The 25,380-nt window shown below is 55.1% G+C and overlaps 7 protein-coding genes across 7 annotated transcripts; 4 read left to right on the forward strand and 3 right to left on the reverse strand.

The window, feature by feature from the left end:
• Positions 1-231: 231 nt before the first annotated feature.
• On the forward strand, positions 232-1,292 carry CABS01_05960 (isoflavone reductase; the record flags this gene model as incomplete). Its single annotated transcript, XM_060539328.1, has 3 exons — positions 232-330; positions 384-1,005; positions 1,072-1,292. The coding sequence occupies 3 exons, from the start codon at positions 232-234 to the stop codon at positions 1,290-1,292; spliced, it is 942 nt and encodes a 313-aa protein (XP_060404723.1).
• Positions 1,293-2,806: 1,514 nt separating this feature from the next.
• CABS01_05961 (adenosine/AMP deaminase) lies at positions 2,807-4,576 on the reverse strand (the record flags this gene model as incomplete). Its single annotated transcript, XM_060539329.1, has 2 exons — positions 2,807-3,707; positions 3,762-4,576. 2 exons carry the CDS (start codon positions 4,574-4,576, stop codon positions 2,807-2,809), a joined length of 1,716 nt encoding a protein of 571 aa, XP_060404724.1.
• Positions 4,577-6,309: 1,733 nt separating this feature from the next.
• CABS01_05962 (uncharacterized protein) lies at positions 6,310-6,603 on the reverse strand (the record flags this gene model as incomplete). Its single annotated transcript, XM_060539330.1, has 1 exon — positions 6,310-6,603. One exon carries the CDS (start codon positions 6,601-6,603, stop codon positions 6,310-6,312), a length of 294 nt encoding a protein of 97 aa, XP_060404725.1.
• An 804-nt stretch (positions 6,604-7,407) lies between these two features.
• On the reverse strand, positions 7,408-19,569 carry CABS01_05963 (beta-ketoacyl synthase domain-containing protein; the record flags this gene model as incomplete). Its single annotated transcript, XM_060539331.1, has 10 exons — positions 7,408-9,134; positions 9,188-9,783; positions 9,841-10,253; positions 10,305-10,763; positions 10,833-11,171; positions 11,225-11,965; positions 12,017-18,821; positions 18,881-19,263; positions 19,321-19,349; positions 19,404-19,569. 10 exons carry the CDS (start codon positions 19,567-19,569, stop codon positions 7,408-7,410), a joined length of 11,658 nt encoding a protein of 3,885 aa, XP_060404726.1.
• Positions 19,570-21,425: 1,856 nt separating this feature from the next.
• On the forward strand, positions 21,426-21,578 carry CABS01_05964 (uncharacterized protein; the record flags this gene model as incomplete). Its single annotated transcript, XM_060539332.1, has 1 exon — positions 21,426-21,578. One exon carries the CDS (start codon positions 21,426-21,428, stop codon positions 21,576-21,578), a length of 153 nt encoding a protein of 50 aa, XP_060404727.1.
• Positions 21,579-21,597: 19 nt separating this feature from the next.
• Positions 21,598-21,837, forward strand: CABS01_05965 (uncharacterized protein; the record flags this gene model as incomplete). Its single annotated transcript, XM_060539333.1, has 1 exon — positions 21,598-21,837. The coding sequence occupies one exon, from the start codon at positions 21,598-21,600 to the stop codon at positions 21,835-21,837; it is 240 nt and encodes a 79-aa protein (XP_060404728.1).
• A 1,503-nt stretch (positions 21,838-23,340) lies between these two features.
• Positions 23,341-24,273, forward strand: CABS01_05966 (uncharacterized protein; the record flags this gene model as incomplete). The annotated part of the gene is made up of 2 exons (XM_060539334.1): positions 23,341-23,571; positions 23,614-24,273. 2 exons carry the CDS (start codon positions 23,341-23,343, stop codon positions 24,271-24,273), a joined length of 891 nt encoding a protein of 296 aa, XP_060404729.1.
• Positions 24,274-25,380: the final 1,107 nt, after the last annotated feature.

The raw sequence follows: 25,380 nt of genomic DNA on the forward strand, positions 1-25,380 counted from the left end.
CCAATAACGTCTTTGAGTCACTGCGCACATGCTCTAGTGGTGTGGTCTGTACATCGGCACTCTCCGTCGTCTACCATGGCAATCTCATTACAAGAATGAACATCTTTGAGGCAAGTTCAATTCTGAAACTTAATGGTGGTGAAAAATAAATTACAAAACCTGAACAGATCCGAATCCTGAAGACTAACTCTCATCAGTCTCGATCTGTGTCACACGCTACATACCACAGTCATGATGAGAATAGCTATCGTGGGTGGTGGAGGCTTCGCAGCTATCCTTGCCCATCACATCACGCAAACAGCGAACCCCGTAATCATTCTGTCAAGAGAAGTAGGTAATGAGGAAAATATGGGCATACCAGGTCACTAACGCGAGGTTCACAGTCAAAACCAGAGCTGGAGGAACGCTACGACTGTCAAGTCGCGGTAGTAGACTACGACGACGCTGAAAGACTCCGTTTCGCCCTCAAGGGCATCGACCTCGTCATATCAACGATACGCGGCCAAGAACAAATCAACGTCATCCACGCCGCGCGCCACGCCCGCGTCCGCCTCTTCGTCCCCGCAGAGTTTGAAGGCTCGATATCCCACCGCCCATCGTCCGGCCAAGACCCCCTCGACTACGGCTCCTCCGAAGCCATCGAGCTGCTAAAACACTGCGCCAGTTCAAAGTCTCGCAAGATGGAGTACACGGTCTTCTCCTGCGGCGTCCTGTACGAGCGCTTTGCGCCGGGCGGGCTGGCAGAGTACGGCATGGGAGCCCGCGCTACGATTGGGAGTCAGGGGGTCTACCTTGTCGATGTCGGGAACGCGTCCGCGGATATTGTTGAGACGAACGGCTCTGGACGGCCTGTGCAGGTCTGCATGACCTCCGTTGCCGACGTGGCTCGGTTTGTTGCCGCTGCCATCGAGCTGGGCCCGGGCACGTGGCCCCGCGAGTTCAAGATGAGAGGGGACAGGATGTCGGTTCGAGACATATTTGCAAAATGCAGCAACGTGAGAGGTGGTGAGTGATCTTTCGTCCCCCTACTCTAGAGGAATGATGAGACTGTACGGGCTAATAAAATGATAGTGGCGTTCACCTTGCGAACTCGAAAGTACTCCAAGCTCCAGAGCGAGCTTACACATTACGAACAACGTCAGAATTGGAACCAGTGGTGGAATATACAGCGACTGATAGCTACGGCGGATGGTCGATATGACTTTCGTCAGGCCAACTTGAATGAAGCAGTCGACTTTCGACCTGTGAGTTTCAGGTCGTGGCTCGAATCAAACTGGGGCCCAGGATCATAGACGGCAACTTTCTCTTCGCTTTGTATTGTGCCAAGAGAATTTACGCATTTAATCGCAGTGATGGGCCACTTTCTCATTGTATCTTTAGCATACCATCTCTATTCTGATCTGACTAAAATGAACCATCCAAACAGTATCTCCAAGGAAGTGCCCTGGATACCAGACCCGAACCCAAGCCAAGGGCCAGACTATCGTGAATCATTGTCGGACTACTGAGTCCTCGCCTTATACAACAGTATCATTCCTCGATTCCTCTACAGCTACGTTTGAATTCAATATCGCGGAGGATGACCAGCTTGTCCTCGACAAACGCACAAGAAACTGCTATCCCAAAACCCTGGTACTCGAGATTGCAGCGAGCCGACCCTGGTGAAAGGAGGCCTCATCGGTCCAGTAAGATGACAGGATGTAGTGATCTGGAGGGTATCATCGTAGAGAACGCATGCATCCTTCGCCCCAAAAAGGGGTTCAACCCCCGACGCGAAAGCTCAAGGCACAACGTAATCGAACCTGTGTACCAGGACACCGTACGCTGTCCAAGATACATGCTCCAGCCTCTTGAAAGATTAGGATCGATTCGGTAGATGCACCCGGTCCCAGGTGCCAGGTAACTCTGTCTCCCAAATTCGCCTTACAAGGTAGCCTGCGTCTTGTTGTTTCCAAGATCCCGGAATCCGCTATTGCTGATGGCTGATGCTGACACCCGACCTACCCTTTTCGCCAGCAGCTCCGGCGGCGCGGTAATGGCCTTTTATTGGTTACTGCCCATCCTTCCCGTCACACTGCATATCGTTCCTAATATGCCGGCGAAACCAGAAGAGAACCTGGTTCTGTTACGGTTATCCAGAAGCGGTAGTTTAGGCCGCGCTGCCGGACGGAGGGAGAAAGTGGTGATGATGAATTGCACGCGCGTAAATGTATGGTATTTTGATATGCCTCGAGACCTTTTGCAAACTTCAGCCTCATGACGGCGACCTACATCCATCGTCTAGTCAACCCATAAAACCGCCGACATCACTCCGAACTAGCCACAAGAAAGAATGGTTCGCAATAGTGATATTGGAGGGCTAATATGGACCGCCAAAAACCTTCCACCCTGCCCTTTTTGGAGGGTTGTAGTCTAACCGCACACTCGGTTCTAGACCCCTTACCCCTCTCCCCCTTGTCTATTTCTCTCAATCTCAGAGCCGCGTTGAATGCCCTTTAATGATGTATCCGTGGTGTTGAATGCGAGCCCTTCCCGTTTGAACCCCTCAACCAATAATCATAGCGCTCTTTTGAAAATTCCATTGTTTCCCATATCCCCGTTTCGCCCGTGCCGAAAACCCGATTTTGCCTTTGCCTCGTTCGCTTTCAGACGCCCTCTCCCTCCGCGACCAACCCCCACACGCCGCGCCGTCTCGATTGTTGAAAGCAAGGGTGTAACTTCGCCCAGAGTAACGTCACAGTCCACTGGACGACACCCCCTCACAGAAACTCGCTACACTCCTAACCCTCATTTCCTCCCCTCACGCTCACGCCTTGTCCGCCTCGTCACCATACTCATCCACGACCCAAAGACAGAACTTCTCCCACTCCGTCTCCCACAACTTGAGCCTCTGCGCCTTGATACCGGACCCCAGACTCGCCTGCTTGATCCCCTCGGTCCACTCCGCCGGCGTCTCGTCCTCAAAGGCGGACCACCGCACGCTGTTCTCCGCCATGGATCCCAGCCCGAGCAGGCCGACGTTCTCCCACCCCTGCAGCGCCTGCCAGTAATCGTGCGACATGCCCGCCGTGTCCTGGCCCAGCATGGCCGGGTCGTCGTTGCACAGCGCGCACGAGACGCCGCGCGAGAGCAGCGCGGGCAGTGGGTGCGACATGATGGAGCCGCAGAGGCGGAGGACCTCGTTGGAGATGGGGCATGACTCGACGAGGATGCGTTTCTCCTTGATCATGTCGATGAGCAGCGGGTGCTTGTAGAGGGAGAAGCCGTGACCGATGCGCCGCGTGCCGAGGAGGATGGCGTCGTAGAGGTTCTGGTCCGTCTCGTCGCCGTCGCCGAGGGTCTCGCCGGCGTGGAAGAAGAAGGGGAGGTTGACGCCTTCCTGGGCACACTGCTTGCGGAACCAGAAGAGTTCCGGGAGGAGGTCGCGGAGGGGCCGGCCGAGGTCTTCTTGGCCGACGAGGTCGTAGCCGGCGATGAGGTGGGGCCAGGAGATCTTGGTGGTGATGCAGTTGTCCATGCTCTCGATGATGTCGCGAACGGGGAGGTGGCGGATGGTGGTCCAAATGGTGCGGAAGCCCCAGAAGGCGGCGTGGGCCGGGTCGGATTTGAATAGGGCGAGCTCTTCTTCCATTACTTGGAACATGTGGTTGTAGTCCTTTTCCGGTTCTTCTTGCTGGTCGCGGCAGTAATTGAGCGGCCACGTGAATCTATTTGGGGTCAGTACATCACCTTTCGATGTGTGACAAGGATGATTTATTTACCTCAGCTCGATCCAGTAGATGCCGTCTGCCAACAGAGACGCCATCAATCTCTTGAGGAAAGCACGGAAGATTGGCTCGTAGTGAATAATAGTGTTGGTGACGCCAAAGCACGAGGTAAATTTACGCCAGACAGCGTCGATGCCGTGATGCTGCTCATACGTGTCCGTCAAGGTGATTGTGCAGCGCGCCTTGAGCCACTTGAGAAACCCCGTCCTTCCGCCATCGGGATACTCATCCGCCGCCGTGGTCAATAGACGAAACTCGCCCGGGACATAGCCATCCTCCCAGACGGGCTTTGAACTCGTCTCCGCCTTTCTGTACCGAAAATGTACGCTAGCATTCGACCTCGCCGGCTCGTTGGACAGGGGCTCGTCCGCAGCAAAGTGAATTCCGGGCGTCTTGAGCAGGACATCGAACAAAAAGTCAAAGTCCACCATGGCGTCCAAGTGTGAGTGAAGAAGCGAACCCTTTGGCAACCTCTGCACAATGCGCCACAGCCGGGTCGTCTCGAGGCGCTGCTTGGCGAGCGTGAACATCATGCCCGGGAAGGGCGCCAGGCCTTCGGTAGTGGCGAGGTCCTCCTCCGTCTGGGCGTTCCATATCGTCCGCTTCTCCTCGTCACGGATGCGGGAGACGATGTCTGCTGCGCGCCGGGCAATGGGGGACGCGGCGGCCTTGAAGGAGGCGTCGGCGCGGCTCTTGTGCTCTTGCGCGATGAGGGCGTCGCGACCTTTAATGTACTGTGTGATGAACGGGTCAGAGACGGATGGGATGTCTTGGCGGAGCTCCTCCCAATCTTCGTTTGAGAGAGACATGTTGAGCGGATGATGCGGGGTCCTTTGTGAGCACTGAAATAAGAGGGCGGGAGAAGCGGGGAGAGAGGGCGAAGGTGGTGAGTTGAGTAACGGCGGGATTGAGCTTTATGAGATATCGTTCAAGGTTCCGAAGATGTGGACTCAGTGTCGACGAGATAGGCAGGCATCCGTCATATTCCCTCCGGTCGGTCGGCTCCGGTGTAGTGATGGAGGGGTTCTTGAGTGGCCGGCGGTTTACGATGGAATTAGACGGTTAGCGATGACTGCGGGGACGCGGGGTTACAGTGGTGGGCCAGTGCACGATGATAATGATAGCTCTCGTCGGGCCCCACTCCGGATTCAGCGGCGCCGAAGCCGGGTATGTGCCCGGAACAGTGATCGTTGGTTCAGGGGTTTCCACCTCTGCCTACGTACTCTCAACGATATGGGTTTGGCACTTGAGGTGTTGAGAATGGAGCATTTAGGAGCTCTCTATATATGCCAGCCGTCGTGTACTTTGTAGCTGTAGTCATCCTTCAATCCCTGCTAGATTGTCAAAGGTGCTTTCCACTGCTAATTTCCACGATATTCATCTCGCCAACATATATGGCATTTTTGAGAGTCATGGCCACCGACAGCGTCCTCAACAGTGGATTTGAGGTTTTGAGATCAAACTCACCGTCCTGCCCTGATTCGAGATTATTCCTTCGGGCAAATCAATACTCCCTGCCCGCCTCACGCATCTTGTGGGCCTCATCCGATCATTGATAGGTACCAAAGACGGTGTATCTCTCAACAAGCACCGTCCGTTGTAGTCGATGGCCGAGCGGGACGATTCTATCGTATGTTGGCTCACGGTCCTACATAATGCCATGGATAGCTTGTTTTTTTTTTTTTTTCTATTTGGGAAAGATCCTGCGTTCGAGTTGACTTTGAATCGCCCTTATTTCACAAGTTTCTTGTATGAACCATACCTGGTCGTTATGCATCATCGACAAGATGATCGCACCAAAAAATGGCCATCTTTCCGCAAATTTCGAGACGCTGCACCAAGCGAGTCTTTGCATTGGCCCGTGGCACATGCATTCCTCATCACCAAAGTATGTCAGCAGTACGTGGGCGAGTCGAAACTGCTCCTGTGGCAGTAAGTTACAGGTTCGAAATAATCGCGTTTCTTTGGAAGGATGTTCAGCTGAGGCTTCCAAACATGGGTGTGGGGGATATGGAGGATTGCTGTCGGGAAGACATCTGAAGGCCGCAGGTCATGCAATCTGCCGCGGTTGATCGTCGCACAGGATACCCATTCGCCTGACGTGGACTCTAAGAGCATGTCCAACAGAGCCACCATGCCTCTACGTTATCCTTCTTGACCGTGCCCTTCACCTTGTAGCTCCAAGATGAAGGGAGATTCGCTAGAAAGAACTGGCACCTGTGATTGCAATATTCGGTGTTGGAACAGAAAACATGTTTGTCGATTATGTGATGGTATCTAGTCGTTAACCCCCCTTTCCTTGTCGTAGTTATCGCCTCGTTCAAGGCAGGTCTGTCGAACACCGGGCTCACCCTAGAGCTTTCCCTCAGAGTTGTCGTTGCGCCCATCCGGCTTCATGCCCGCCACCGCCTAGCCATCCACCATCCTCTCCCAGCCGTGCAGAGCCTCTACCCCACAGGAGAAAAATCACACAGGGAACCAACACCCCTCTCGTTCTCCCGCCACTTCTTCCTCTGCGAGATCTCTCAATAGTGGACAGGTCTTAACCATACTTGCGACTCCCGCCCTTAGTCGCCTGCAGCCCCCCCTTACCCTTCTTGTCCTCCTTCGCCTTCTTCCCCTTGCCAATGAGCTCCAGGTGGCCCGCCCTCTCGCCCAGCAGCTTCTCCGTCCGCGACGTCAGCCCCGCGGCCAACTTCTTCTGCATCTTGTCCGCCAAGGAGTGTGCTTTGGCCTTTTGGGGCTTGGCTACGCGCGAGGCGTTCTTGAGCTGCTTGTTTTTGGGTTTGCCCGTCGGCGCGGGGCGCGAGGCGGATTTGACGCCGCCTTGTGCCATCTTTGGATGTGTGTGTGTGTGTGTGTAGTTCGTTTGTCGTATGGTTCCGGTCGGGACGGTACTCGGGGGTTCGAAGGTCTTTTCTCGTTCGCAGTGGAGGGAATGAATGATTCAGGAAAAGCGGCCGTTGTCTTGAATCGTTCCCAAAAACTGCCTTATCTCGTCTGGTAGAAAGGTCGTAGATAGTGCGTGGGTAAACGTGTCGAGTGTTCCGGCCTCGAATCCTTCAACTCGGGCGACGGTGAAGAAGGGAAAAAGCAGCTGTTGCGAAGGCGACGGGAAGCGAAGGAACCTGTAGCCCAAAGAAAATTTCAGTGGGTCCCCTGCGCTTATCGCTCACCGTCCACACCGAGATGACCCCGCCACCCCGCTCACCTTAGGTACCTGGGTGCCCATCTCTGCGGACCCTGGAAAGGTACGTACCCTTTTGCTTGAAGTCCCGTCTAAAAAGATGAGCATCTACATTTCCATGCCTCACACGTTCACATGTCATGGGAAAGTTGACACCAAATTTGGTACAAGATAACATCATTTTACAATCTAGTTCTAGTAATTAAAAAGACAACTCCGTCCAGCCCTGATACAAATACAGTCTTGATATTAATACAAAAAAACATTACGATCTTGGGTTTATGCAGACACAAAAGGAAATACAAAAAAGGAAAACTACATTCATACATCTTACAACCTCCACCCGCACAATATAATACACCCAACCAACCAGCCATCATGTTCTTCAGCCTCAGATCTCACACACCAGGCAGAGAGTTCAAGGCCCATTCATCGCGGGCACTCTTCACACCTTTACGCCTGAGCCCCGGCTTCAGCCTTCTTAATCCTCTGCCACAACTGGCCGAGGAACGCGGCGTCCACGGCAGGACACTTCTCGTCGAGCCCGGGCACCAGGTTCTCCAACAAGGCCGCCGTCTTGCTGTTGTCGAGCGAGAACATGACGTAGCCCGTCGCGAGGTACTCCTTCAGGACGGTGTTGCGCACGGCCGCCTCGTCAGCGTTGCCCTTGTCCATGGACGTGAGCCACTCGTCGAGCGAGACGACCTCGCCGCGCTTGCCGTCGGGCCGCAGCGTCGCCACGATCTCGGGCAGGTCGGCGAGCTTGAGGGGCGAGTGGTTGCCAATGTGGTAGATGTGCGGCTTGTTGTAGTTGGTTGCACCGGAGGACGAGGCGATAGCCTCCTTCTCTGAGGTGAGCGCGAGGAAGCCCTGGGCGAGGTAATCCACGGGGACGACGTCGACGGCGAAGCCGGGCTGCTTGGGCTGGCCGATCTGCGGGACCTTGGCGGACTCGATCATGCTGAGGATCATGCGGAGGGTGAACTCATCGGCCGGGTCGAGGTTGCCGTTGTGGGAGGAGCCCGTGACGGCGGAGGCGCGGGTGATTGTGACGGGGAACCCGCGGGACGCGGCGTGACACAGGAGGTTCTCGGCGACCCAGCGGGACTTGAAGTAGCCGAACTCGTCCTCGGTTGGCGGCTGGAAGTGGGACATGTCCTCCTCGGCCGTGACGTAGTCGGCGCGGGTGCGCTTGGACTGGGACCAGGACTGCAGGTGCGCAACGGACCAGGTGCTCAGGTAGTGGATCTCGGAGAGGTGGTCGCCCGTGCCGGCGAGGCGGATGAGGTCGAAGATGGGGGCGACGTTAACGGGCTTCAGGAAGGAGTAGGTCTTGAGGAGGGAGACGTGGCCGCCCAAGTGGTAGATTGCCTCAACGGTCTGGCCCAGAATGCGGAAGGCTGACTTGCTGAGGCCGAAGCTGGGCTGCGAGAGGGTGCCGGGAACGATTTTGATGCGGCCGAGAACGTCCTTCTCGGTCAAGACGACGCCCTTCTTGCTGTGGTCGTTGATGAGGCCGTACTTGGCCAGCTCGCTCACGACGACGGAGGTCTCGATCCGCTCCATCGATCCGAGAAGGTAGACGGTGGCATTGGGCTTGCTGGCCAAGATCTCAGCGAGCAAGTGCAATCCGATAAAGGACTCGCCGCCGGTGATCAGAAACTTGGAGAGCTCATCACGGTCGACGCGCGGGGCGCCGTACCGCGGGATGTAGCGGCCGTCGTTGGGGAGCTTGGTCTCGACGTTCCAGCTGATGACGTTCTCAAACCCCGCCTTGCCGCCGGAACCATCGCCCTTGTTGCGGCGGATGAAGGCGCAGACAGCGGCTGCGGTGGGCTCCTTGATCATCTGGGGCAGAGTGGGCGCGATCTTGTACTGCTTCTTGATCTTGGCCTGGAGACGGACGAGGAGGATGGAGTGACCACCTCGCTGGAAAAAGTTGTCGTTCACATCCGAGTACTTGTCTCCCAGGATACCGCGGAAGAGACCCATGACAGAGGTTTCAAGGTCGCCAGCACTGGAAGAAGCGCCGTTGGCTGCGCCAGTAGGCTTGGCAGTAGTAGCAGTTGTCGGGTAGAGAAGCTCAAGGTCTCTGCTAAGGAGATTGCGGCGGTCAACCTTTCCGCCAATGGTCACAGGCAGCTTAGTCAGGAAGTTGTAGGCGTTGGGGAGCATGTAATCTGTGACGAGTGTTAGAAATCTTTTCATCGTGGAAAGGCATTAGATTACGTACCGTTGAGATGGGGCTTGATCTTGCGGTGAATGGTCGAGACGAATGTCTGCTTCTCGTCGGCACTGAGTGCCTTCTTGGGCACCACGTAGGCAATCAGCTGAAGGTCTTCCTGGCCGGCCTCGATGGTACGAGCAATGACGGCAATATCAACGAGTTGCGACTGCGACTCCTGGAAGATGCGTTGCTCGACCTCGCCGAGATCGACGCGGAAGCCTCGGAGCTTGATCTGCTTATCACCGGCAATGCGGCCATGGAATTCAAGCTGCTTGTCAGAAGTACGGAAGCAGCCACGGTCGCCCGTCTTGAACATTCTAGTCCAGCCTCGCTTGCGATCCTCGACGCTGGCGAAAGGGTTCTCAACAAAGGACTTGGCGTTGATTTCGGGGCGGTTGAGGTAGCCGGCACCGACTTGCGAACCACCTACAACCAGCTCACCGACCATGCCAGCGGGGAGAGGGTTTCCCTTGGTATCGAGGATGTAGTGGCGGCAGTTATCCATGGGAAAGCCGATGGGAAGGCTGACTTCGCCATCAGCGGGGTACTCAATCTTGGCGATGGATGTTTGAACGATGAGCTCAGATGGGGACCAGGTGTTGCTGTGATATGATTAGCCTTTGACTCCAGATACTTGCAGCAAATGCCCTTCTACTTACTAGAGGGTCGCAGGGGTCTTCAGGTCGTAGAAGCTGCGAGCTACGCGGACGGGCAATCTCTCTCCTGCAAAGTAAGCGACGCGGTAGTTGTTGCACTTCTTGAGCGCCTCTGTGTTGAGATCAAGAAGGAGGGCAAACTGGGTCGGGGTGAAGTAGGTGGTCGTGACAGCCTCGGTCGCCATGAAAGAAGCAAGACCATGAGGGTCCTTGCGAGTCTCCCATGCAGCAATCAGGCAAGTCGCGCCGGCCGTCAGAGCGGAGTAGATCTGCACAATCGAGAGATCAAAAGACATGGATGATTGGTGGAGGAATCTATCCTTGGAAGTGAAGCAGTAGTCCTTGTTCAGGGTCGCAAGCATCTGGTGGGTGTTCTCCTCGGTCAGGAGAACTCCCTTGGGCGTACCGGTACTTCCCTGCAAAATCCATTAATCTTTAGTACCAGTCAGTGAAGGACTGCGACTTACAGAGGTGTAAATCATGTAGAAAGGATCCTGAGCCTGGCGAGGGCTGAACTGGGTCGAAGTATTGGCAGCACCGACGGCTTCAGTAATCCTGATAATCTTGGGCGCAACAACGGCCTTGGAAGTGAGGTCACTGGCAAGGGACTCAGCTCCAGGTCCAACGAGAAGAACCCGGCTACCGGCGTCCGAGATCATGAAGGAGAGACGATCTTGGGCAAAGTCGGTGTCGAGAGCGACGTAGCAGCTCCTGGTCATGAGAGATGCAATCTGACCGACAATGGCATCGACGCCGGGGAAAGCGAGCAATGCGATGCGGTCACCGGGCTTGACGCCTGCTTGAAGAAGCTCCGAGGCCACGCTGGTCGCGTCTTGGATCAGTTGCTTGTACGTGATGCTGTAGCCGTCAGACGTCTTGATCGCGGTGTTCTGGGGATGCTCGAGTGCCATTTGGGAGATTTTGTCCTTTATTAAAGAGAAAAAGTATTAGCTAAAATACTTTGTAGGTTTCATAGGACACGCTTATTTCCGTACCAACACGCTCTTTCCCTCCCACTGGTTCTCGCGGGTCTCAGTGTTCCAAAACTCGTTTGCCAACGTCTTGAGCTCAATCTCGCCACACATGCCGACCTCCTCGATGGGCTGGCGGTGGTCCTTGATGCAACCAGACAGGAAGGTGAGGAAGTTGTCAAGGAAGCGCTCCATGTCTGCCTCGCTGTAGAGTGCGGTGGAGTACTCGATGCGCAGGTCCAGAGCGTGGTCAGACGTCTCAAGTGCCTCAAGCTGCATGTCGGCCGCAGTGGGAATGTCGTCCGTCACCATGCTGTTGATCTGGAAGTCGGAGGTAGAGTACGTAGGAGTTGGGCCGTGGATCTATGTATTGTTAGTAAGAGGTATTAGACTTGATGCTATGGAGTTCAGCTGACCTGGTAGTTGACGGCGATCTGGCCGACGGGCATGTGGCTGGGGGTCTTCTTCGCGCCCAAGATATCGACAACAGTGTCGAAAGGAACACCAGAGTGAGCCAAGCTCTCCAGAGCTCGCTGCTTGCAGTTGGCAAAGAGCTGGTCGAAGGTCGCTCCCTCGCAGTCATCCTCGACTCGGATGGGGACCAAGTTGACAAAGAATCCGTTGATGTCTTCAGCATCCGTGTGGGGCCTGTTACCATCGACCATGAGAAGGACAAGATCCTTCTCTTGCGTGTAGCGGAAGAGAAACGCCCTGAAGGCAGCGAGGATGAAGTGGAAGGGGGTTCCGTTGGCCTGTGCGGCGAGACGCTTCATGCGAGCAAACAACTTGGAGTTCAAGTTGGTCTTGAGGGCCAGACGGCGCGGGTCAGATCGCTGAGGACGTTCGCACTTGGCAAAGGGCAGCAGCTTGCTGGCCTGGGGGATACCAGCAAGGCGCTCCTTCCACCAGTCGAGATCAGGTCTCATGAGATCAGAGGCGAGACGGGCGTTGTGCCAGATGGAGAAGTCGACGTAGGAGAACTCTGGCGAGGGAACGGTCGAGAGGTCCTTGCCTTGAACAGTAGCATCGTAGAGGGAAACAAACTGGCTCATCATGCCCTTCATGCTACCTCTGTCGATAGAGATGTGGTGAATCATGCAGATGAAGGCCCAGTCGTCCTCGGAAAGCTTGGCCAGTGAGAAGCTGGAAACCTCGCCCTATATGCATATCAGTATGAGTCGTAAGGAATGGGGTACTGCTAGACCTACCTCTTCAACGTTCATCTCGATCTTGCGGTTGTACTTCACAAACTCCTCAAGAGCCTGCTCGGGGTCGGCTTCGCCAGAGAGATCACGGAAGGAGACATCGACATCAAAGTCCTCAAGAATCTCCTGCTGGGCGAACTCGTCACCCTCGAAGTAGCTGGTACGCATCGAGGGGTTGCGAGAGACGAGCTCATACATGGTGGTGCGAAGTGCGGCCAAGTCAGGTCTTCCCTTGATCTTCATGACGATGGGCAGGTTGAGGAAGGACTTGTCCTCCAGGAATGAGTGGACGAACCAGAGGCGAGACTGGAAGGTAGACAGAGCGATGGGAGTACCGGCAGAAGTCTTGGTCTTGGTCATCTCGCCAGAGGCCATGGCAGAGGTCTCTGCAGACTTCTCCGCGCTCTCGGCATCGGCACCTTTGCTCTTCTCCGCCTTTGCATCGGCAGGACCGGCCTCCTTGGCAGCGGAAGTAAGAACAATCATCTTGGCAGCCTTCTGGACAAGGGCAGTAATGCTGGCGGCGCCCAAGATGTCGAAGAGAGCAATGTCCACCTGGATCTCCTTGCGGAAGTGCTTCCTGAACTCGACTGCGACGATGGAATCGAGACCATAGGCAGACAGAGGGTTGGAAGGGATGATGGACTCCTTAGGAGTGGCAAGGACCTGGGCGATCTTGTCGAGGAAGTTGTCGAGAACAATCTCGGTACGCTTCTCAGGGTCAGACTCTTCGCGAAGCATGGCCATAACGTTCTTCTGGCTCTTGCCGGCAGCTCCGGAGCCACCGAAGTCGTGGTTGGAGTATAAGTTCTTCAGAAGAGGCTTGGCCGCCCAGTAGACATCGGGCTTGATGAGGCCAACACCGGTCATGATCTGGTGAGCGTCAACGCCGCGGGGCGTGGTCTTGACATTGCGGTCACCCTTGACAGCCTCCTCGAGCTGGTAAAGGAGCTCCTCCTCGTTGATGGGGTCCATGCCCAAGCGCTCCATGATCTTGGCAAGTGCGGCGTTCTCGCTGACGACACCAACACCGGAGACGGCGCCGACGTTCATGGTAGTACTGGCAAGACCCATCTCGCGACGGTGGCGCATGAAAGCGTCAAGGAAGGCATTGGCAGCCGAGTAGTTCGCTTGCGCCTTGGAGCCGAGAACCGTGGCAACGGAAGAGAAGCACACGAAGAAATCGAGGTCAACACCCAGGGAGGCCTCGTGAAGGTTCTTCGCACCGAGAACCTTGGGCTCAACACAGCGCTTCCACTGCGAGTAGCTCATGGTCTCGAGAGGAACATCCTGCAGAACCATGGCGGCCTGGAAGATACCGCCGAGGTTGCTGATGCCCTCCACGCAAGCGCGCACATCGGCAAGCTTAGCGACGTCGCCGCGGTAAACGGTGGCCTCGATGCCACGCTCCACCAGCCAGTCGACGGTGGCCTGGGCCTCTGGCTTGTCAGCACCAGAGCGAGAAAGGAAGGCAAGCTTGGTAGCTCCCTTGCGAACCATCCATTGTGCGAGGGTTCGTCCAAGACCGCCGAGACCACCGACAAGGAGGTAGGTCTTCTCGGAGCTGAAAAGCATGGTGTTGCGGAAGCTAGTAGGCATGACGGGAACCATATCATCCTTGGAAGGGCACAGAACAATCTTGCCGGCGTGCTTGCCCATCTGCAAAAGACGGAAACCCTTGATGACATCCTGGTAAGAAACCTCGAGGATTGCAGGCAGCTTGATCTCTCCCTTGTTCACCAACTCGCAGCACTCGCTGAAGACGCGAGCGCCAAGTGACTTGTTCCTCTCGAACATGGTGATTAGATCCACCGAGGCAAACATGACGTTCTTGCGGTAGGGAGACATGTCGAGCTTGGTGTTCTCGTGAATGTCACGCTTTCCGATCTCAATGAAGCGACCGAAAGCGTTGAGGCAGCCCCAAGTCTCCTTGAGAAGGTTGCCTGCGAGGGAGTTGAGGACGACATCAACACCCTTGCCATCCGTGGCGCGCATGACACCGGCTGCGAATGTGTCGTCACGGGAAGAGAACATGCAGTCCTCGCTGATGCCGTAGACTTCCTTCATGAGCTGGCGTTTGGCAGGGGATCCGACCGTGACGAGGACGCGGGCGCCCACGCGCTGGGCAATTTGAACAGCCATCTGTCCGACACCTCCAGCGGCGGCGTGGATGAGGACGGTCTCACCCTTCTGAAGACGAGCGGTGTCGAGAAGGGAGTAGTATGCGGTAGTGAGAATGCAAGGCAGAGCAGCGGCATCGGTGAAAGACATGTTGGCATCGATCTTGTGGCAGAGAGTGGCGGGGTTGCGGCAAATGGCGCGGTGGGCGCCCTGGCCAGGTCTCCAGGCGACCACACGGTCACCGACGTTGTAGTCCTTGACTTCGGAGCCGACGCGCAAGACGATACCAGCGCATTCATCACCAAGCTTGTAGTCGTCGATGATACCGAGAGACGCGGCGAGATCACGGAAGTTGATGGCAGATGCCTTGACCTCAATCTCAAGCTCATCAGCAGCGAGCTCGGTGTCAATAATCTCCTCGTCTTCGGCAAAGTGAAGCGTGTCCAAAAGACCGACCTTGCCAAAGGTCAGCTTGAGAGGTCGACGCTCGCCGAAAGCCTCCAAGCGAGGCTCACGAGCAGGTCCGTTGCGAAGCTTGGAGTTGCGACCATCGTCGGCTTCGACACGAGGGATGTAGACGACGCCGTTGCGCTCTGCAAGCTCATCCTCGGTCAAGCTAGCGTCGAGTGCACGAAGGATGTTCGAGGCGACAGTCTCGGCAGCGGTGTTCTTGCCAAAGTCGAAGGTGACGTTGCGAGAAGAGTCGTTTTCGCTGCGAGCAGTGCGGACAAGACCAATGATCATGGCAAGATCGGGTCTCTCGGACTCGAAGGTAGCACCTTCAAGGGGCCAGATGACATTCTTCTGGATGGCTCCCAGAAGGGCCTGAACACCTGAGAACATCGACTCATTGTCAATGATCTCGTCGAGTGTGGCCAGAACAACAACATCATCAGCCACTGCAGACAGACCAGCTTCGGCAATCTCGGGGAAGGTGCTCGTGATAATGCGGCCGCCGAAAGCAGACTCGAAAGCATTGTAGATGGCCAGCGCACGACGAGAGACGTCACCAGAGGGCATGACGACTGAGATGGGACCAGTCAGGGGCGCCGCGGTCTTCTTCTTCTGCAGAGCGGTGCAGATCGGGCTAGAGAAGACCTCGGAAAGGTCGGCAGCAACCGATCCCTTCTGGCCATCAAAGATGATGCAACCGGTGTCTTTCATGAAAGGAACAGCGTTGATTGAGCCGGTCTCGCTGACGATGACGAGATCGTAGCTATCGGGCTGGGGCTCGACAATGTTTACGATGTTGTTCGTGTTGTTGGACAGGGTCTCAAACTCCTCGCCGAGCTTCGCACCGTTGAGAGACCACACATCCATGTTGTGGAATCTGCGGCGCTCACTCTTGGTGCCGCCAAGGGCGGAGAGAACATGCTTCGACTTCTCGACGTCCGAGGTGATGTGAAGAATCTTGCTGTCAGGGTACTGGTGCGCAAATATATCGACAATATCGCTGAGGCTCTTGCCCTTTGCGTTGCCGAGCAAGTCGAAGCAAGGTTGCCATCTCTGTTGGTAGAAGAGGGTGCGAGGGCCGCTGCCCTCTGGCATCTCGCGGCCGAGAGAAGTGACCTCAAGACCACCAATCTCCATCATCAGCTGACCGCTTGCGTTCTGCATGATCATGTCGTTAATTGCCACACGGGGAGACGGAAGCTGGGTGAAAGACGCGACCTGGAAGCTCTTAGCCTCAGTGGATTGAGCCCACGAGAAGAACTGGCCAGAGATCTTCAGGGTTCTGAAGAAGGAGGGCACATAGGGCTCATCGAGAGGGCGGCCGAGGCGAGACTCAATGGCGTTGAAGATGACGTGGAAGAAAGCATCGAGAAGGGTCGGGTGGACAACAGTCTCGTCACCTCGCTCCTGGGGAAGAGCGCTTGGGTCGAACTTGAGGTCGCTCAGGGCGAAACCTGGACCTGATTCAACAGAACCGCTCAAAAGACGGAACTTCTCGCCGTACTCGAGACCGAGACCGGCAAGCTGGTTGTAGAATTGGCCGCTAGTGACGGATCGGTTGGTCTTCTTGAGCAGCTCGCCGAGGTTGACCGAGCCAGAGACAGGCTCAGGAACAGGGGCCGGCTCTCCCTTCTCGGTGCTAATAAGACCGTGGCAGTGCTGGGTGCAGTTGCTGTTCTCGTCATACGAGTAGCAGGCAAACTCGTACCAGGTCTCCGAGTGGCTCTTGGCTGAAAGCGTAACAGGCTTCAGCTCCAGCAAGATCTCGACGCCATCATCGGTCTCGGGGAGAAGAAGGGCGTTCTTGATGACGATATCCTTGACAAAGATCATCTTGGCGCTCTCGACCTCATCAACACGAAGAGCAGCCTCAATAGCCATGCTGATGTAACCAGCACCAGGGAAGACAACCTTGCCATCAACCACGTGCTCCTGGAGCCAGGGAAGCTCCTTCAGACGCAGGTAGTTTCTCCACTTGGGGTTCTTGGCGATAGAACCAGGGATGATGTGACCGAGAAGGCTGTGGCGGTACTTGCGAAGACGGTGCTCTTTGAGGTAGCGGGTTTCGGTCCAGTATCTGCGGTGGTCCCAGGTGTAGGTCGGGAGGTCGTTGAGCTTGGATCCGGTGTCAACCTTGACAAGACTGCCATCCGCTCCCAGGCTCAAGTTCTGGTTGGCGGCAATGAGATCGACAGGGTAACCGAGAGAGAACAATGTACCGGCAAGGTTGAGCAGTCCTTCGAAGTCGGGAACACCACGAGTCAGCGAGCCGATGTAAGGCAGGTCAAGCTTCAGAGACTGAGTGGTCTGGCGAGCAGGGCCCTTCAGGGCAGGGTGAGGGCCAAGCTCAATCAGGACGTCAACATTTTGCTCATCTTCCTCGTCGAGAAGAATGCCGGTGAGAGCGTCAGAGAAGCGGACAGCGTTGGTCATGTTAGTGGCCCAGTACTTGGGTCCCATTGACTCGTAGTCAGCCAGGCGAGAGGTGACACTGGAGAACATGCGGCAAGTAGGCTTCTGGGTGGTGAAGGTCTTGCAGTTCTTGAGCGCGTTCTCGTATGCACCAGCCAAGGCGTTCATGTGGTGGCTGTGGAAGGCCTGCTTGACGATAAGCTGCCGGACGAAGACCTTCTTCTCGGTAAGGCTGTCCTTGAGCTCGAGAATAGCATCCTCGTCACCACTGATCGTCATCGTGCTTGGGGAGTTGACAGCGGCGATGCAAAGGCGACCCTTGTAGGGCTTGAGCTCCTCGAGAGCCTTGGCCTCAGTGAGGCCGACAGCCATCATACCACCAGGCTTGCCGTTCTCATTGGGGGCGGACATGTAGCGACCGCGGTAGTAGGCAGCAATGAGGGCGTTCTCGAAGGTCAAGATACCGGCAGCAGCGGCAGCGGCCATCTCACCCGAGGAGTGACCGACGACAGCGGAGGGAGTGATGCCCCAGGCCTTAAGAACTTCGAGCAAGGCGAGCTGCAGAGCAGTGCAGATGGTCTGAGAGTAGAGGGTCTCGCCGAGAAGAGTAGTCTCCTTGGTCTTGCAGAGTTCCTCGAGAATGGACCACTCGGGCCTGTCGGGGAGCGCCTGAAGAATGCTGTCGCAGCGCTTCAGGCTCTGGCGGAACAGGGGGCTCTCCTCGATCAATTGGCGACCCATGGCAAACCACTGGGCACCCTGGCCGGTGAAGATGAAGCCAAGTCTGGGGGAAGACTTGTTGGCCAGAGTCCACTTGGCGGCAGGGCGGGCAATGGTCAACTGCTCGGCTAGTGATGCTGAATCATTGGCAACAACGAAAGAACGCTGGCCGTGAAGAGTGCGGCGCGTGGCCAGACTGTAGCAAAGGTCGGCGACGTTGACATCTCCCTGCTCAAGGTACTTCTTCAGTGTCTCCTCGGTGAGCTCACCAGCCTTGGCGGAGTGAGAGGTAAGCGGAACGAGGTACGGGCGAGCGTGGACACCGTTCTCGATGGCCGTGACAGAGCGGGTCTGGGGGGCAGCGTTCTTCTTGTACTCTTCCAAGACAACGTGTCCATTGGTACCACCATAGCCGAAAGAGTTGATTGAGGCTCTTCGGGCAATACCCTCTGGCACCTCCCAAGGAGTCATCTTGGTAGGAACAGCGATCTTCCAGTCATCGAACATGATCTTCGGGTTCGGGTTGTTGAAGTGCATGTTAGGGGGGATCTGTCCGTTCTCAAGCGCAAGAGTAGTCTTGATCAGGCCTGCAAGACCTGAGGCACCCTCAAGGTGACCAATGTTGGTCTTGACGGAGCCGACGTACAAAGGGTTGCTGCGGCCGGGGGAGAAGACTGCTCCGATGGCACGGGTCTCGATCGGGTCACCTGCGGCAGTGCCGGTACCGTGTGCCTCGAAGTATTGTGTGTGCAGCGGGTTGAGACCGGCCTGCTCGTAGGTAGAACGAATGAGGTCCTCCTGGGCAACACTGTTGGGCAAAGTGATACCGTTCTTTCGGCCGTCGTGGTTGCTTCCAGTAGCTCTCACGATGGCGCGAATGTTGTCGCCAGCAGTCTCAGCGGCGCTCTGGCGCTTGAGGATGGCCGCGCAGATTCCCTCACCACGGACGTAGCCGCTTCCTGAAGCATCAAAAGCGCGGCAGCGGCCATCTGTAGACAGCATGCCAAGGTCCGTCATTGTGATGTAGATGTTGGAGTCAAAGTGGAGAGCAGAGCCAACAACGATGGAGATGTCAGCCTCGCCATTCTTCAGCGATTGGTTGCTAGGGAAGGAAGCATGTTAGCTGTAGCACGAGAGAGAGCGACACGATCGCGAACGTACCCGAGATGGAAGCAGACAAGAGAAGACGAGCAGGCGGTATCAAGAGTGATGGAGGTTCCGTGCAAGTTGTAGAAGTACGAGATTCTGTTGGACAGAATGGCGTTACCGGTACCAGTGGCGTGGTACATGGGGTAGTTCGCCGTCAAGTCCTTGCCAGTCATGGAAAGATAGTCGTTGGTGAAGCTACCGCAGAAGACAGAAGTCTGAGAGCCGCTAATGTCCTGAAGAGTAATACCAGCGTTCTCCAAGGCCTCGTAGACGACCTCGAGCAACAGACGTTGCTGAGGGTCCATGGCATCGGCTTCCTTTCCAGAAATGCCGAAGAAGGAGTTGTCGAATTCAGCAATATCCTGCTCAAGGAAGTAGCCGAAGCGAGCATTCGTCTAGAATCAATGCGTTAGTCTACAGATGTTGCGTCTTGTCTGAAGTCATCAACTCACGGTTCCCTTGCGGGTGCCATCAGGGTGGTCTGCGAACAGTGTTAGTCTCTGTGAATTGGTTCAGAGAGGATCAAGACACTCACAGTAGTTGTCTACGTTGAAGCGGTCCTCGGGCATCTTGCGCTGGACATCTCGCTGAGCGGCAATGTGGTCCCAAAGCTTGCTGGGGTTGGAAGCGCCAGGGACTCGGCAAGCAAGGCCGACGATGACGGTGGGGTCATTCTCAGTGGCGTTGACTCGGGCAGACATTTTGATCGGTTGCGAAGCTGGAAAAGCTAGATTTAGATGAGCTTGGTGTGCTTGGCTGGATTCTTTGGTCTGCTGAGGAAGTGGTCGACAAAGATGATTGTCGATTGTGTTTCGTGATTGAAGGTAATTGGCCAGCTATCAGGAAGGGGAAAAGTTGATATCAAGTATCGAGAGTTGAGTTCAGGGACAAGGGAAGAAATGGAATCTTCCGCGAACAAGTAGGATGCTCTGAATCAAAAGGTAATGGTTGAGATGAGAGAACCCTGAAACTGGAACTCTGCGATACTTTGCTGGTTGAAGATCATGAAGTGAAGAGTCGAACTGAGTCTATGAGAGATGATGTGTTGAGAGTGATGAGGAAAAGAGATCGAGACGAACTGTAACCCAAGCTTATATGTTTGAAGAGAGGATGTTGATGCTCCCCTATCGACCATGGAGCTCCTCTGGATATTGGTGCCTGCCATTGGAGGTATGCAAGGCCGTCTCTGCGCAATGGAGCACTTTCGGCTCCTCAGTCAGAGTATCGCGTTGAAGATTTCCGAAGTTGTCCGGAGACAGGTTCCGGTCAGTTGTGAGCCTCCGAGTGACTCCGGAGGCTACTATTTCGGTGCTCATGATGCAAGTGGAGGCATCGATAGCCGCGGCGCAGTCTGGTGCATGTTGACGGAGGCATTGCTGGCCGAACCCATGGCAAAAGGGTAGGCAACAAACACAAGGGTAAGACGGAATGCAGAAGCGCGGATGCCAATGTGTAGCGGCAAGACGGAGATGATAGGGCTGACGAATAGACGAGCGTGTATCGCGGAGAGCGCCTCACAGCCGCGCCTTGAATGATACAGGACAGCTTCTGCAACGAGTGATTGAAGAAAGACGATGTCCCAAACGGGGGATGGCTTTGAATGAGGTTCGGAGATGTGGAGAGTTGGGACGGGGCAGCGTCTGTGTGGATGTCATGCCGCCCATCCTTCCCTTGTCAGATGGTGGCTTTTCAGGGGTTCATCCTACGGTACATACGAGGTACAAGGGCGAAGTCGCTGAAAGTATCTGCACGATTTGCACAAGTGGAACGGGAAGTTATGCCAAAGGACCTTTGGATTCGCCAATTGAGGAGATTGATTGACGTATGTATAGGATCGGCGAGGGTCGGTCGAACGAACAGCTCAGGTGCTCAAGCAATGCTGACTGAGGCGGAGACAATCCATGGCGCGTAGAATTAAGAAACTTGGCTTTCCGTTGTGTCTTGCTCTAGCAGATCTCTTCTTTACACTACAGACGCTGCGGTTTTCAAAGTTGCATTGAGCTTTCGTCCCATCTCGTCTTTGTCTCGTCTGGGTTCGTGGAACTGGTCTGCCATCTGATTCGCAATCGGGTGGTAACGAATCCCAAGCTCACGGATTTGACCGCCCCGAGTTGAGACATTTGAGTGTTGATTGCCTACTGATTCAGCTGTCTCGTCTTGGCCGAGGACATGCAGCGGGTGATGATAGCTGCGAGTCTGACATGATGACTGAGCTGCGAATAGGTACTGCGTGCATTCTGCGTGCGTAGCCGTACAATACGAGAAGCTGAACGTGAGAGGATGATTTGAGAAGCAGAGCTGCTGGTTGCTTCACTGGCGAGTCTTCGGCTTAGTCACGGACTCTTGGGGCGCTGTGTTGTGGCTTGCCGCAGTCAGGACGGGATCTGGGATGACCGGGGCTATAAGTGGACCCGGAGTAAGCGGGGAAGGCCTTTGTGTTCCATTGGCTCGATAAGCGACCCTTGCACGCTCCGAGGTTCCGCCCCAACTAAGTCGACACCCAGGTGTACTTCTTCGTTCCTCACCCCTCAGGCAGAATCCTTCCCGAACACAGTAAATGATACAGTGTCCCGCACCCAGCACCTCGAGGGGGTTTCTGGGGCGGAGAGGCGGGCAGCGAACACAGCCGGGCCTGTTGGTGCATCTTCGCAGCATCAACGTCTCATCGCGCCCTGCACCGTCCCGCTGCTCCCAGCAGGCAACAGAATAACCTCAAGTTCCAACTCACAATGAAAGTCCCGACTCCTGCTGGCACGCATTTTCTCCACTATGCTATTCTCTTGGGTATTCACTGTTTACAGGTTTTGCTTCGTTTTGCCTTCTTCGGGACCGAATCCACATGGCATCCTAACATGATCAACATCCTCATCCTCTTTTCGTCTGTCCACACCTCCGACCATCATCTCTATTCGGTCTTTGAACACCCAAACTCCGTGATCTGTCCCCTGTCAATCAATGTTAACTACTAATTTCTGCTTAGAATCCCACAACTTGGTCATCAGTTGATACCGACAAGACCTGAAACACAACATGACAATGTGGGAAATTGCACCGCTTCCGCTGCTGAACGCAGTCCCCTGTGAGGGAATTCCACCTGCAGGCCAAGCCGAGGCGACATAGCAGCATGTCATCTCAGCCCTGTGCTGTGTATCGAATTACCGCATACACTGCGTCTATGGCTTTTGTGTCTCTCGCACTCGTCCCGCATGGCACTGCATTGGCCGCCGTTGCTACCTTGCTACCTACGTCGTGTACCCGTTCTCCAGACCCATAAGGCGGCCAGCGTCGAGTGTCTCTCTCAAGCCACCACGCCGCCGAGGTCATGGTCGCAGAAGAAGCCTTCCGCGCTTACATCGGAGTGCAGATACCTCGATTCAGGGCGTACAACCTGAGACAGGGCAGGTATCTCCCCTGCTCTGTGTGATGCTTCCTTCGCCTTCGACGATCTTTCCATTTCGAGGTCAGACCAGACTAGTCCTGCCACACCCCTCGACAGCTACGGAGACCCTAGCGCTTCCTGACTGGCATGGCACCACCTCACGGTTATAGCTTTGGTGAGGAATGGTGCTTCTCGTTTTGGATCACCGCTCAGATTCTATCCGGGGTTCCGCCTGCTCAGTCATCCTTCCGTAACTTCAAATCTCCTCTTTGTTGGTGATGCTTTCCAAGGTAAGTACTTTGCAATCACGCTCTGCTAGAGCAGTAGGTCGAGTATCTTACTGGGGTCCTTCCTTTCAACGGACCGATATCGATGGCTTCATCCTTCCGTCCGCTGGAAGACTCAATCAGCAGCTTGGGAGCGAACCTAATGTGCGCCTCTTGGAGATTTTCCCGCTGTGCCTCTTCCTTCGTATCAACAACACATCACCGTCCACCAGCAGTCAATCGCCATCTTCCCATCCGTTTCGGGTATGCTTAACCCACAATTCGCTTTGCCATGGCTCGCCATCCGTCTCTAACCTTTGGTGCCAGCTCCATAAGTCTTCTCGTGGGCTATTTTCTTTACACTCGCGGTCCTCGCGTAGCTACCGTGCCTCGAACTCATCACCGCCGCACCTATTTGCGTCCACCACCAACCAGGGTCTATATAGCTTCGCCACTGTTTACCGGGCCCTTACAACATCGAATCAAATCCTCAGATCGGGGCTTTTCTGCGGCAGGATCTCTGCTGCAGTGTTTCACGTCCGCGAAAATGGCAAGCCATCATTCCAATGTCCTTGGCCGACCGGTCAACGATCAAGTCCAATACAGCTTCATCCCACACCACCCTATCAAATTCGGCCCCGGCCTGCACCTGAGCGTCCAGTCGTCCTTTCCATTCTATATCCACCGGAAGATGCATCACGTCGCTTTCTTTGGAGCAACGGGGTACACCGTGTTCAGATGTCTGATGCATGCTCTTCGGGATACGTCAATATTCTGTCATGTGTGTAAGTGACGGATATACCTCTCAAGTCTACACGCGACATAGCATGCCCAAATTCCGTGTTTTCTTAAGGCTCTCATGCCCTACACTCCCCTCTTGTGGATGCTTAGAGTTGACTGCTTCAGATGTCAGGTGCAAGGCAAGTCTCCTAGAGATGTTTGACGACGCGGATGACTTTCAAACGGAATACCTTGGCCGCATGACAGTTGTCACAGCAGACTTGACCCCAGAAACTGCAGCTGAAGCCCTGTTCCCGGAGGATCTTCAAGGAGAGCCCGTACACACAGTTGTCTACGGCATTGGGGGCTTCAGGACTTAGGAGATCTCAGCAGGGGAGGGCGACAAGTGCGACGTCTACATCAGCGAAGCAGGCATTTGTCATATATTCGACGCCTTGCGCATGCGCTTCGCCGCATCTCCGCCGAAACGCAAACCGCGCCTCATTAGCGTCGGTTCTCTTTCCATTGACGAGCAGATCGATGATACTCCCGACCAGCTGGCAACGGAAGTAAGACCTCTTTACTTATGGTTCATGGGGATGGTCAGTGAGGAAGTTCACGACAACGAGATATTTCTCCGGGAGCTGCCTTACGGCAGTGAAGGTAGTGATACCAGCAGCTATGATTCGTCCAGCGAGTGCGACCCAAGCAGCAGTCTGCACAGCAGTATGAGCAGCTTTTTATCTCGAGACTGGGACCAGCCCAAGGTAAACTTTCCACCCAGGACGCCATATGACGACAAGATTGAAATGGAGTATGCAATCAGCGATAAATGCAACAAGGAACTCTACAGTTCCAGTCTGATTGTGAGGCCGACCTTACTTACATACACCAAGCCATGTGGAGTTGAGGCAGTACGAGTTGGCCGGGAGGGAAACCCGCAGTCAGGCTGGACAATCAGCAGATTTGACGCCGGCCATTGGCTGTACCAATATGGTATTTGCGGCAGTTTGGAAGGCATTGCTACAATTACAACGTAGACTTGAATTGGCATTCAAAGCAAAGTCAGGTCGAGGTTGAACGATGGCGAGATTGATGGTTTTCATCAGCGGTCATCGAGAATAGCGACACCTGGGCTATTAGAGATTACAGCGTCAAGTAAACTGAATTATAAGCATCGATTGCTTTAATAACACATAGTTCTCATCCACTTGAGGGGTATGCTGTAGGGAGGATTCAGTTGAAGGGGCAGCAGACCCTAGCTCGTTGTCCATCATGGGCCACCCCAGCGACCAATCTGCAGCTCGGCACTAGCCGCATCTCCCCAGCCACACCAAATCGGCTCAGCTCTACGGACTTGCTATCCGTACTGTTAATCAGGGCTCGCTTACAAGCCACTGTCAATGGCTGAAAATAGCTGGACTGTTGTTTCTTTGCAAAGATCTACGGGGGTAATCCCTACTGGAGAAGGAGGGCCTTGGCTCCTTCGTTTTTTGACTAGTCTTGGTTCACATCTGCAAATCAAGTGCCAAGAAGACAAGTCTTGTTGTTGTGATCCTCTACTGGGAGGATTTGCCAGCTGGCCAGCGGCCTGGAGGGAAAAACCAACACGCCTCAGGGTCACATTCGGGGGGCCCTTCAAGGCGATGTGTCTCCATTTCTGGACGCTTGCGACGGAGGATCGAAGCTTCCTTACTCTATGGGCGGCTCGTCTCCATCTTTGAATGATTTCTCGCGTCAACAGAGGCTTCTGGCGTTGATGTGACTTGCAGTGGGGGTATAGCGACAATCCGGTTGATCGGGTCAGCACTCAAGTCTGTGTTGCAGTATAGATGCCTTGGCAAGACGAGAATAACTGTGGACAAGAGTAGCAGCAGCAGCAGTAGCATTAGCGAACTTCATGCGATCCAGAACGCTGGGAGCAGAGGCTCGGGGGGCAAGCCTAAGCCTTGTTCTTGGGTTCGACGGGGCCATGTAACGCTGTTTAGCACCCCCAGACTGCACTGTAACCAATTCGCATGTTGGGGTCTTGTTTGAAACAGGCAATGCTCGGTGCTGTGAGCGTCTTGCCCTCATAGTCGGCCATCATTCAGTACCAAGGGCCAGGTGGAGATGGTCAAAGGCAGCGAGAAACGTCGGGGGTTCTC

The sequence above is a fragment of the Colletotrichum abscissum genome, assembly GCF_030869225.1.
Source record: "Colletotrichum abscissum strain IMI 504890 chromosome Unknown Scaffold_12.1, whole genome shotgun sequence".
NCBI classification, from domain to species: domain Eukaryota; kingdom Fungi; phylum Ascomycota; class Sordariomycetes; order Glomerellales; family Glomerellaceae; genus Colletotrichum; species Colletotrichum abscissum.